General features: G+C 36.0%; 1 protein-coding gene across 2 annotated transcripts in view; it reads right to left on the bottom strand.

Annotated features, from left to right (window-relative positions):
- LOC135222724 (2',5'-phosphodiesterase 12-like) overlaps positions 1-10,946 on the bottom strand; it is a 137,376-nt gene extending 126,430 nt beyond the window's left edge. The window contains exons 1-3 of one of the 2 annotated variants that reach the window (XM_064260931.1): positions 10,669-10,946; positions 5,344-5,518; positions 4,171-4,432 (exon numbers count right to left, since the gene is read on the bottom strand). In XM_064260931.1, coding sequence (XP_064117001.1) covers positions 4,171-4,432; positions 5,344-5,518; positions 10,669-10,675 — 444 coding nt within the window. In that variant the 5' untranslated portion in view covers positions 10,676-10,946. Of the gene's footprint in view, positions 1-4,170; positions 4,433-4,600; positions 4,758-5,343; positions 5,519-10,668 lie in introns of those variants that run through there. The other variant, XM_064260930.1, reaches the window with a different exon arrangement.
- Positions 10,947-14,103: the final 3,157 nt, after the last annotated feature.

Genomic DNA, 14,103 nt, shown 5'->3' with positions numbered 1-14,103 from the left:
AGGGTGTGGTCACCAAAAGTCTGTTGGGCAGAAAACCTAATCTCCAGGTCAGCAGGGTCAATCTTAGCTTCTTTTAATATCATAAGCCGAGCTTTGATATTAAGAGAAGCTAAGATTGACCCTGCTGACCTGGAGATTAGGTTTCCTGCCCAACAGACTTTTGGTGACCACACCCTTACCTCAAGGATTAATCCCATTGACCACCAGCTCAGGATATCAGAGCGACAAGAGGGGATTGGCAACTCTCAAGGAAACCAGAACAGCCATCACATAAATGACAGCTCAACGAGAAGAAGTTCCAGAAGACTGCTGGGCCTTGACCCAGGCTAACATCCCAAACATCTCTTGAGAATGGGCCACAGATAGGGCCTGAAAGTACTCGTGTGCAGTAAAACTAAATGTAAATACTTAAAAGTAAACAAGTTACAAAGTGATTTTGTGGGTTTCTTTTTCAATCTTCAGAAAAAAACTGAAGTTAGTTTTTGTTTGGTTTTAATAGCTGCCTTCTTATTAATATTATTCAGAAAATGAACCCTATTCATATGGAACAAGCCCACAGGTGACATTGACTTGAAATTCATGCTTCCAAAGAATATGGTGTTCATCAGGAAGAAGTATGAGGAGGTAATAGGAAATACAGAAAGAAAAAATAAATAAAGATGTATTACAATGAAGATAATAGTATTTGGTTAGTAATGCCTTGCATTTTTGCTTGAACTTTTGAAGTTCCAATAGCACAACTTGCTCAGGGAGACTTTGATACCTTGTTTTAGGGTACCAGTGTGAGTTCAGACCTCTCACCATTCCAGGTCAGGCTGAGGAATACTCCTACACAGAAGGCTTTAGTTTTTATAGTTACAAAAAAATAAAAAATTACTACACTAAAAATTTGATTTACCAGATGGTGGTGCTGAAAGTCCCATTACTGTATATCAAAATCCCTTCTGTCGAAAATTTTAGCTTGAAAAATAAATAGGCAGTCCCCGGGTTACGAGGGGGTTCCGTTCTTGAGACGCGTCATAAGCCGGAACATCGTCAAAAATCCTAAGAAAACCTTACTTTTAATGCTTTAGGTACATTGAAAACTATGTAAACTGCATTTTTATTGCATTTTTCATAAAAAAAAACCTTAAAATATTGATTATTTTGCATTTTTGGTGTCATTTCTTCTGCCAGATCAGCGTTGTAGGCGTCATAACCCTGGAACATGCGTCGCAACCCTAGAAATAATTTCCGATGAATATAATTGAAAAGCGCCTTAATCTCGGAACGTCGTAAGCCGAACCCGTCGTAACCTGGGGACTGCCTAATTTTGAAATCACTAAGAACAAACATTTTTTTATAAGGATCCTCACGAACCTTGTGTTATACAGACAAGTAATCAAACAGGATAATCATATATTATTTAAGTCACCAGGTAAGGCTGTATGTCAATCTCCCATCCATAAGTTTCCAGTCATATCTCTTTCAATTACTATATACTAGTGATATCCATTTGAAATGTGGTTCCTTTTACAGTACCCTCCATCCTTCATTCAACCACCTATTTCTTAATTGGTAAATAAACGTACATACAGTTTCTGGAATGCAATTAACTTTGTAGAATTATATCAACTACTACTCTCAGTACTTGAAATCTTGAATGCTTTCACAGTTGCTCCCTAAAAAACCTCACTCCTTTTGTACAAAAATTTAGCAAACTGGATTATATCACCCAAATTAAATTCAACTTTAATGGCACTTTAATGCAATGTAAAGCAGATTAATACAAAGTTCTAACCCATAAATCCTGAAGCAATTACAAGTAATCTGTGTTGAAGATTAATTTATTAGTCACAAAAATGTGAAAATATAAGGAAAGGTGTTTTTCTTTCCCTTCCACTGTATGGAAAACAAATTCCTCAAGACTAGATTCTATGGCTTAAAAAGTAAGAGTTACTCAAGCCCATTACCATCTATGTACCAAGTTACACATACAAATAGATTGTATTACATACACATTACACTACATAAAACCAAAACAAATACACATTAAGACAATACAAGACCACTCAACCATGTTATGAGGCAAATGAACAATTGTTCATAAGCTCAAGGACTATAAAATTAGAACACAACACCCATGGACAATATCAGTTTCATAGAAATTACAAGAATAATAAGTGTACGAATTATAACATGGGCTCCAACCAAGACACTACAGTTTGCACTCAATGTCAGTATTTTTTACTATAAATATTCTGGTATTTAGTTAATACCTCTCCAAGTGTAGACACTATTAGGTAGACATACAACTTGATGAGTTCTTACTATACAGCACAAGATAAATTTTTTTCTATCAGTACTATATGTTACATTATTAAAAAAAAAAATTATATTGCAAGACTTCCAGTGAATTTTGGACCAAAAATGTGGATGCAATAGTAAGATTTTTTAATTTATATTTTCCATAAATCTTTGCCAAGACTTGACAAGCAAAACAAGGAAGGCCCCACAATATCCGGAGTATGAGCTTTTGACCTTAAATACTTTCTTGTACTATTTGACTGGAGGGAATTCATATCATTACACAAGAGAAACAGAAGGCATATGTGCTGACTGAGGTCTGACTGGCAAAGAACCCATTCCACTAGATATGAATGGTAACAGCATGGTTGATAAAACATATAACCAATACGGAAAACGAGGTGTCACACCCAAGGGCTGAAACCATAAGCCATGATGCAGAGCATCCCTTATATCATGGCCTATAACACAAAGAAAGACAAATATAGAAACTTTCAGACAAAATAAGGATTTAAACACAACAGCGGAAATGTAAAACAATATGCTGAAGAGAAAAGGAGGCAAGACAAAGTGGAACAAACCTCTCTGCCAATGTGTAAGTTCATATCCCTGAAAAAAGATCCAAAATTAAGGGCTGTACACACTGTATACTAATGCCTGATTAAAACTTTATGGGTTATATGTTATAGTAAGAATTTATATAATTATGATAATTAAATACTACATGTAGTAATTACATAATACTGAAACATACAAAGCATGATTTTAACGGCTCAACTTTGGCACAGTGCCTTATAATCTGTATTTCTTTTAAAGACTTTTTCTTTTACAGTGCAAATGTATTGCTAGAATTATGCACAATGCTGACTGGGCCTTGAACATCACTATATGCCAAAGAACTTTCCACTGATTTCTAATGATTAGAATAATATTCAATAATTTACATTAAAAAAATCCCATTTTATATACTGTACGTACTTGGGAAATAAAAACTGATTTACTCAAAATAAAAAGGACCCCTCACTATACAAAAGCTTTGAGATAATTTTCTTGACCATTTACCCTTGTAAAGTATAATGCTGCAATTAGCAAAAACTATGAGTGCCTCCCTAATGAGTGCTACATAGCAAAGTTTTCCTTTGTTTAGGGTGTGGTACCCCTTGTATGTTAATCATTCACTCCACTGGCTACTCATGCATCACTGCGAGCCTATAACTACTTGCACCATATTCTCTCTGTTAGAATTTACAATTATTACCATTATTCATTTTGTAAAGATGGTAAGAGCATTAAGCCTCCACTCAACTAACTCTTTTTCAACTGAGCTTGGGCTGACTGTTTCCTTCACAGATACATGAAAAAAACAGCTTTTATAACATGAATGGCACAAGCAAAGTTGTGCTGAAATACAAATGAGTAAATACCAACACTTTATTGTAATAAACAAATGGAAAAGTTGGAGATATATAAACAACTACCTGTATGTACTTTTATAAAAGTACTTGTATACAGAACTACCATTCTCATTTACAAAATAAATTAATTTTTGCAAGATAAAAAATAGGTTATTTTAATTGTTCATATTTTCTGAAACCTAATACTGCACTCTGGAACACTACGAATAAATCACAGGCTGGTGGCAATCATTATTTCACCTGTCAACTTACTAAAATGTCTATTAATATAATATTGACAGAATGGTTAATGGTTAAAGTTGGTTTCTGATAACAGAAGGAAAAACAGACATGCATGGTAAACTTGTCTCCAATCTCTACCTCATTTGGTAATTAAAGAATTACGTGGTCTTATTAATATTAACATAATTACAGTACTTTAAACTTTTGCAATAAAGGAAAACTCAACTCAAAACATCAAGAATCTTACCTGAAGTGTATAAGACAGGTCAGTGATGATGTGGTCCAAATCTACTGCACTTGCTACAGCAAATGCCATACCCATATTGTAAAAATTTAAGAGCGAGAAAAATGATGAGCTTTCTTGACTACCTGCACATTTAAAGTTGTCTTTCCAATGTGATGGGAAACAAATACTAAAACTTAGTTGTGGATTTATAAGGCATACCATTCGCCATGACACTGCTGCTATTAAACCATGGATCACAGTGTCTGATGCTCGCAGGAGAGACCTATGCCAAAGAAGAGCAAAAGTATGTAAAAGAAAAATGCTGTACAAGAAAAGTACATAAAATATTTTTTATGTATACAAATAAAACTATACAATAATACAAGCTGCAAGAACGATATACGTACATGGTAAACCAATAAATTGCCACAAATCACATTAACATTCTCACTTGCACATCAATTTGATGGTGATGATGACAGAAAACCTCAAATACAATACAGGCGGTCCCCAGGTTACGACGGGGGTTCCGTTCTTGAGACGCGTCGTAAGCCGAAAATCGTCGGAAGCCGGAACATCGTCAAAAATCCTAAGAAAACCTTACTTTTAATGCTTTGGGTCCATTGAAAACTATGTAAAATGCATTCTTATGGCATTTTTCATCAAAAAAACCATCAAATATTGATTATTTTGCTTTTTTGGTGTCATATTTCAACTCCCAGATGAGCGTTGTAAGGCGTCGTAACCCTGGAACATGCGTCATAACCCTGGAGATAACGTCTGTTGACAAGCGTCGTAAGCCGACACCGTCGTAACCCGGGGACTGCCTGTACTACTATATGAGAGAACAAACCATGAAGACACCTAGTTCTACATTTACCAATAACTACTGTAGTACTTCATATGAATATCTGTAACCCATATGAACATGTAACCTATTTATTTTTACAAATCTTACACAAAAACTTAATAAGATAAATCAAATCCTATGTAAGTAATGAACTTTTGATACAAAATGCACTACTGCAATCGTCTTAGACCTTGCTCATAAGGAAAGCATTTTGGCTCATAATTTATGGTTATCACATCACAAATTCTAATTGATGAATTATTTTGCCAGTATATATTAAGAAAAATAAGTACTACTCCACTAGAAATGAAATTCTTAGTACTGTGTGTACTGTTCCAACTTACTTGGGTGGTAATGTTGTTACAAAATCTGCTACAAGGCGGTCTCCAAGCCATGTTATAATTAAAAGAATGCAGCAAAGCACTGCTATCTCTAATTTATTTTCCTTCACAATACTCTGCATATTTTCTGATGTTTTATCCAATTCTTCATTCATTTTCATCCATCCTTCCATGTCACCTGCAAACCATAGGAAATTGTTTGTTGTATAAAACTAGTAAAAAAAGTGCTTTCGATAAATTTTCTTACATTATATTACACTGTTTGCAAACGTCAAAATCAGTTTTCCATGAATCAATCAATAAAAGTACTAAAAACAATTCCTGCTAGCATCATTTTATTAAAACCAATAAAATGCAAAGCTGAACTGGTGAAAAGCACATTGTATTCAACATTATAAAAAAATATAAAAGGGAACATTTTTGGAAAAGACTCATGTTGACGTAGGGTCCTCCTCTTAGTGAATAATTTTTATAACAGGAACCATACAAATCTCATATCCATCAGTATGAGAGGACTCCACTACATTTTACTGTACCATCAACCCAACCTGCCGTGGATAGTGTGCCATCTTGCTATAAATAAACCACAGCCTCCTGTATGTAAGATCAAGGTGGTTCTACAGGGGACAAGGGCCCTATGATGAGGTTAGGGCACTCTGCAGTAGTTAGATTAGGCTAACTTGTACCCATAAATGAACAATGGCTTAATTTTTAGGCAAATTAGAGAGGGGTCCCAATGGGAGTACACACATTCAAGTCAGGCAGAATGTTAAACTATACTACACTCCTTTTAATCCAATAGTCTGATACAACTAAATGTGTTTATGTTTCTAGAGAAAACTATGACAGTTTCCTTCTCTACCAAAGCATTGCAAAATCACACATTAGGCTGTAAAAGTAATTTGCATTTTCATAGGTATAAAACAAATCTAATGTACAGCAGTCCTCAGCATGAGCTAAAATCATTAACTAGCAGAAAAAAAGTGGAACCACCACTCTCTTGCCATTATCGACCATTGTTTCCTTCGGCATCGGAAACTAGGCCTATGCAGGGTAGTTGAGGTAGGACTATGATAAAAAGATTAAGTTTTAGATGGGGGTCCAGAGGGTGCAAGCTCCCTTCAGGCAGGTAAGGACCCAGTGCCCTTGGTTAGGTTAGGTTAGATGTCATTAGCTTCTGTGGCAACCCTTTTATCAATTATAATTTACAGTGCCCTAAATTAGGCTAGATTAGGGGGTCAAGGGGTTTGCAGACACCCCTGATCACGTAAGTACCCAACACTTTGGGTTAAGGTAAGTTAGATACTGAATGGCTGGCCTATACCGTAGCGCGACCAACATCCCGAAAAAGTACTTTAAAACGTCCTATAACCCAGGATAAACATTAGTCAAGAGCCAGCATTCATCAAAGCAACACCTCGAGACCTCTACTTTCTTCTCAAAGTCAGTTTTTTCTCCCAAGTCACAAATTAAGGCCATAATTTCCAATTTTCAGGAAGGTGGTCATGCTATGGTAGAGGCCGACCATTCGGTATTATATTTTTACCCCATTTCACTTACTACTAGGTAGGTGCTACCCACCCAAAAGGGGTTACAATATCTCTATAACTACTAATTTGCTATTAAAATGGGTAAATGAATATCAGAATCATGAAAAAGCACAGTGAGAATTGGAAAATCATATTTACAGCTCCGTCATGCAATTATGATTTAAAGCAAACATAGAGGGAACCACCGCAGTGGATCCATCGTCATCGCGTGGATCAGCCTTATTCACTCGATATTTGATTGATGAAACAAGAATACAATTACATCTTTAAGCATACCATTTCAAAAGATTAAAGTTTCGTCAACATAGTGTGATATATGAAAGCACCATAAGAACTAAAATAGGTATGTGAGGTCCTCTTAAAATATGTTTTCAAGGCAGTTTTGAAATCCAATATGGCGTTCACTGACTGAGGTGCCGTTCATAACCGCAAAGGACCCAACATCTTTCCCAGCCTTCCCAGCATTCATTTGAACAATGTTATCATATATATATAACGTTTATTGATCATACTCAAGATTGCAGTTGTAATCAGCACAATAAAACAACATTTCGTTGTCTATATTAGTGAAAGTATGAAACTCCTTATTCCTGGGGTCATGGTTTGAACTGAATTTAATTTTTACCTTGTAATAGGTGGTTTTATCCTTACTGCTATCACGACTGAAATTCTACAGTGTTTATTTGATTGTAATTATACACATTTTGGTCTTAATTTACTCCAAATTGCACTTGAACTACGTTGCTGTTCCTGGTTCCTAATCGCTCACTCCACAAACACAGTTGCGGGCAGCACACAACTACACGGTTTATGAGGTGCAAAACTTTATTCCCTTAATTGTTTACTTTACTCATTATTTAGTTTGACTTTACTTTGTTACTTCAAAATGTTTATTTTAATTCATGTCTATTATCCCTTTTTTGCAACCAAATTAACCCCGAAAAATTACAGATATTTCTAAAGTAGATATGAGCAGACAACGGTAAAATGTCATCGTTGCCAATTTAGTGGAGCTTCACACATACGCCGATGCATTTACAAACTGTTTCCGTGAATTCTAGTCGTCATAGTAATGCAATAATGATAAAATTGCTCTAATATGTATATATACTACGAATAGATATGCTAATTTCACTTATTTCCCCAGTTTGGAGGGTAAACATACTAATTGGCAACACTGATAAGCAATAGAAGAGTGCGAACAACGCCGTAGCTACTGTTCACAGCAAAACTGTTGATATTTGAGTCAGGAATCTAGTTACTTTTTCAACAATGAATATTTTCAAATTAATAATCATGAATATGTAAAAAATTATGCAATTCATGATCTTATACTGCTGTTTAACTATTTATTTAAATGATTATCTAGTGCACGCATCTTCTTCTTTCTACTGAAAAAATTTAGTTTCCTTGGATATACCATGCGGTTGGTGTCATTGTTGATGATTGTTGTGAAGAAAGTGCCCAAGAGTCTATGGGTACAAGTGGTGTGCGGATTTAGCAGAAGGAATGGAAAGTTTATTGACACAAGTGACTGCAAACATCGAGATGGCGTCAATCTTCTACATTTTTGGTGTTATAAGTAAAAATTTTGAAAGCGTCATGGAGGTATGTTTGCACTGCACATGGCCGGACTTTCATTAACCTCTGTTTAATCTTAAAATATGACCTTAATTTCTAACTTTGGAGAAAATACTTACTTCGAAAGGATAGTAGAGGTCTCAAGCTGTTGCTCTCACCACCGATGACTCATGACTGGTCCCCAACTCCGATGTCAGGACGTGTTAAAGTACTTTTTCGAAGGGTGGATCCACACGTGGTGAAAACTGGATCAGCTAGTCCAGTCATAGAGGGAACAACCGACTGGACCAGTGGATGGATCCAGCTTCCACAGCATGTGGATCCACCCTCCGAAAAAGTACTTTAACACGCCCTGGCACTGGAGATGGGCATCAGCCACGAGTTGTTGGTGGTGAGAGCAAGAGCTCAAGACCTCTACTATCCTTTCGAAGTAAGTATTTTCTCCAAAGTTAGAAATTAAGGTCATATTTTAAGATTAAACAGAGGTTAATGAAAGTCTGGCTCGACGCAGTGTCAATAAACTTCCCATTCCATGTGCTAAATCCGCACACCACTTGTACCCATAGATGCTGGGGCACTTTCTTCACAAAAATCGTAAACAATGACTTCCAACCATGACTTATACAATTTTTTGGTAGAAGAAGAAGAAGAAGCATGCACTGGATAATTATTCAAATAAATAGTTAAACGGCAGTATTAGGTCGTGAATTGCATAAATTTTTTACATATTTATGATTATTAATTTGAAAATATTCGTTGTTGAAAAAGTAAATAGATTCCTGACTCAAATATCAACAGTTATGCTGTGAACAGTACCTACGGCGTTGATCACGCTCTTCTATTGTTTATCAGTGTTGCCAATTGGTGTGTTTACCCTCCAAACTGGGTAAAAGACTTACACAAAAACGGGGAAATAAGTGAAATTAGCGTATCTATTTGTAGTATATATATACATATTAGAGCAATTTTATCATTATTGCATTACTATGACAACTAGAATTCATGAAAACAGTTTGTAAATGCATTGGCGTATGTGTGAAGCTCCACTTAATTGGCAACGATGAGTCATTTTGCTGTCTGCTCGTATCTACTTTAGAGATACTGTACATATCTGTAATTTTTTGTGGTTAATTTGGTTGCAAAAAAGGGATAATACACATGAATTATATAAACACTTTTGAAGTAACAAAGTAAAGTTAAACTAAATAATGAGTTAAGTAAACAATTAAGGGAATAAAGCTTTGCACCTCATAAACCGTGTACTCGTGTGCTGCCCACAACTGTGTTTGTGGAGTGAGCAATTAGGAACCAGGAACAGCAATGTAGTTCAAGTGCAATTTGGAATAAATTAAGACCAAAATGTGTATAATTACAATCATATAAGCACTGTAGAGTTTCAGTTGTGATAGCAGTAAAGATAAAACAACCGATTACAAGGTAAAAATGAAATTCAGTTCAAACCGTGACCCTGGGAATAAGAAATTTCATATTTTCACTAATATAGACAACAAAATGTTGTTTTATTGTGCTGATTACAACTGCAATCTTGAGTAAGATCAATAAACGTTACATAGGTTATGCTAACATTATTCAAATGAGTGCTGGGAAGGCTGGGAAAGATGTTGGATTCGCTGCGCTTACGAACGGCACCTCAGGCGATTGCCGCCATATTGGATTTAAAAACTGCCTTGAAAACATATTTTACGAAGACCTCACATGCTTATTTTAGTTAGTATGGCGCTTTCATATATCACTTTATATTGATGAAACTTCAATCTTTTGAATATAGTATGCTTAAAGATGTAATTGTATTCTTGTTTCATCAATTAAATATCGAGTGAATAAGGCTGATCCACGCGATGACGATGGATCCACTTTGGTTGTTCCCCCAAACCTACTTATACTACTAGCTACCTACATTTCTCTTAGCCTAACCTAACTTCCGGTGGGGGTTGCATGTAGTATAGAGGGTTGCCAATACATTTTATAAGGACCCAAATATCATAAAAACAAAATTTTATCATAAATTCATTTAGGATGTTACTAAAAGTAAGGGAACAAAAACCTAAAGGTTTGACACAGGTAGTAGAAGGGCTACTAGGCTACCTACCTAATTTCGAGAGGTTGAGAGGACACAAAACAACGGAAACTGCGTGGAATATTAACGTTATATATAAGCTATTTGACATATAATTACCTTTCATCCTACGTAAGGGTATTAGAAATGGCGTCCATCTTGTACTCAGCGTGTTTAGGGATTCGATTACTACCTTGTTTTAATAATGGTATCATATTTCATCATTCACTGACAGGTAAAGTGGGCATAGTAGTAGTAGTAGTAATCTTAGGGATTTACCTTTAAAACGGCCTGCTTGCACGTCCCATTTTTACTTTAATCGGATTATTGAAGTATATTTCCTCTATGGTATCATATGTTTCCTTTGTGACTTATTTTCAGTATGCAGTTTACTCTCTAAACACAGTAGGGAGTAGGGAACTAAGAAATAATAAAGTAAACAGTAATAGTAATGCTTTCAGTTCTTCCTTATCCAGGCTCACCCAGTCGTCTGCATTGAACAGTGTCACGATGCTTGTTCCTAAATAAAAAAAAATGTTAGTCAATCAGATCAGACAAAGAAATACAGTTGTATTCAGGGCAAACGTGTCCCATTCAACACATTCCTTTAGTATCTCTCCAAAAGGAAATTACTGAAATGGTGTCAGTAGTCAATATGTTTCATGGATGTAGTATATGCAGAGAGAAAACTTAGTGGGTAAATGGGTTTTAGAGTAGAAAATGAAAACATAGGCCTATTGTTTGAAGCGGTTACGTTCGTGGATCGAAGTAATTTGGAAAGTTTGTGGAAAGAGGTCAAGCTGGATGATGCGAGAGAGGAATGCGTATGGAAGTGACTGATAAAAATGAGACGAGCTGTGGAATGACAGCAGAGAGTTGATATATTTACAGATGAAATGATGTTGAAGTGTCACCGAGTAAGTGTGATCAAGTTGCTTACTAGGTCTGTAACATATGTCTGGACGAGACATGTGTGGATTATTTCATATAAAGGTGACCGTGATAAAGACGACAGTATGAATATTAGGGACATGGCTTTATTTTAGTATGTGGGGGATATGAGGATCAACTGCATCCAGTTGCAAAACTTCTGCTAGAGGGTAAAATGAGAGTAGTACTTGAACTGCAAGAGTAAGTAGGCCTAATGTTTAAGACCATCTATTAAGAATGAAGGATGAAAATAGTCTAAAATTGTATCGAACAACATCTAACTTGTATTTTCTAAATAAATAAATATAAAACAAAATAAATTAAAAAGACGTTAAACATCTTGAAAGGAATGTTATATTACCAGAAAATTAGTTATATTTTAGGAAATGTCCTTCGACCAAAACTAGTTTTAAGTTTGATGTCAAAACTGAAAATAGATAATAAAAGAGTAATGATAAACCGGGGAACTTACGAGTAGCCTGCTAATCGATAAACGATTAAATATGAGCAATCATATTTTATTTGTAGTGAAAATAGAACGTTTCCACTTGTAATCCCTTTTCAAGAAATACTTACCTGTGGTTTTGTTGATTTAAAGTAAAGTATCAAATCGCTTACTAAAGGATTTACAAGGTCGATTATAACACGTCATCCAAATTAATAATCAATTTCGGCTGTGTGGTCATGCTAAAGGCCTTAACTTTATTGGTTACATGTGAAAAGCAAGAATTGAATTTAAAAATGTTAAGTAGGCTACACAGCGATAAAGTAGTATAGACATACACAGAAATATTTTACCAAATGTGTACATAAACCCGAAGTATTCTCTATATCAAAGGTACTATTAACAATGGAGTCAATGCAACCAAGATTTCTGAAAAGTGGCCTTTGAATACACGGCCCTCAGAATCCGAGAATGTTTAAAAGTTTATCTAAGAACTAAAGAGATTTGTAGACCTAAAGACATTTTAGAAACTGCAGACAAAATTATTAAAAAAAAAAAAAAAGTTGTGACAGCTAGTTATCCAAGGCAACTACCCATAAAGCAGGAATCCCTCCATTATGAAACAAGGGTGATAATGGAATTATAATATTGCTTTACAACTATGCTTTCGGTAATTAGTTTATTTTGTTTTCCATTCATCATGAAGAGAATGTTTATGCACTATTTCCACTTCTACAATTTACGACATTACGAGAGGAAAATATTGACCACAGACTGACAGACAGGAAGAGCAAGCTTGCCATATTCAAAGTAACATTTTTATTTTAATTTATGGCTATTAGTCCATTTGTTACTGAACTGACAAGCTAAGCTTAAGTCGACGTTAATTTCTTTAAGTAACGTTGCTAAAATGGCAATCTTGGAGATATATATGAATGTGAAAGTCGTTAGTCGTAGATTACTTTTCAGAACACTATCGAGGTCCACCGTGATTCAAGGCCGCGACACTCGCCTGCCTGTTCAGTTTTCAAAGTTCAAACATCGCGCGGGCCGCGGCGCGTTCGAACTTCGATGTGACTGTTAAGCCGGTTAAAACCAATATGTCGTAATGTATCTGTGATAATCCGCGTTAAGTAGTTTTTGTGCCAGTGACATTATGTTGCACAGAGAATTTGGGACTTGCTGAAGTTGTACCGTTTTAAGCAAAACTTTCCCCGAGCCCAGTAAGTATAAAATAAGCCAAGGAATTTGGGCGGCCTGAGATTCCCGGTATTCTTCGCCCGAGACAGGTTCCTCTTACATAAATAGACATAACTTTTCCTCTAATGCCAGGTCCTGACCTAACTAGATCTTACCTACCTAGCCTAACATAGGGCGGCGTTCTTTGACCTGGCCGGGGGGCGCTTCTCCCGCCCGCTCTGGACCCACCAAAAAGGTCGGCAACTGGCAGGAATCAGGCCGCGCAGCTAAAGTAAAGTTTTACCAAAAGTTTTGGCGTGTGCCGGTTGGTGATGGTTCCTATTTTACACCCAGATCGAGGTTAATTTATATCAATGGTTGTCATAAAATGTATTGTCATTGATCGATTGTTTTATGGTTTAGTTAGGTCTGTTTTATCTGTCCTAAATGATCAAACTTGCGAACTAGCCGTCCTGGGTCGTAGGTGATGTCTGACTTAGGCGAAGCCTGCTTTTGGAATTGGCTTTCAGGAATTCCAGCTTAAATTGTATGTGGAGATTTAAAAGAATTTTACGCATAGTTTTTGGTAAGGGGCGGATTTAGCCTGTTTAATTTCAATGATTAAACGAGTTGTAGGATTAAGAATTTGTAGCCAAGGTCTGATTGTTCACGGGAGCAGAGAATAGACTGGCCAAGCTGTTACTGTAATTTGTAGGTACATATTTATTGATTGAAATTTTGGTAGATGTAGTTAATTCGGATATTTGTTTGGTAATTACTGTTTCCTATAGTATCAAGGTTTCTTATTGATAATAATTTACCGTTATTTTGGGGGTGTGGTCGACTGTAACACTCCGAGGCTAGTACTAAACACGGCGAAATACATTGGACGCCCCAATCCCTTGTGGCTACCGTATTCGTGGGAACGTCCCTTGCAGTCCATGTGGAGTTATTGCCCAAAATTACCTAAATTAATGCCATGTGGTAGGTTTTAATGTGGA

This window comes from Macrobrachium nipponense, chromosome 8, assembly GCF_015104395.2.
Source record: "Macrobrachium nipponense isolate FS-2020 chromosome 8, ASM1510439v2, whole genome shotgun sequence".
In the NCBI taxonomy this organism is placed as follows: domain Eukaryota; kingdom Metazoa; phylum Arthropoda; class Malacostraca; order Decapoda; family Palaemonidae; genus Macrobrachium; species Macrobrachium nipponense.
This window is presented reverse-complemented; position numbering and strand designations above follow the sequence as displayed.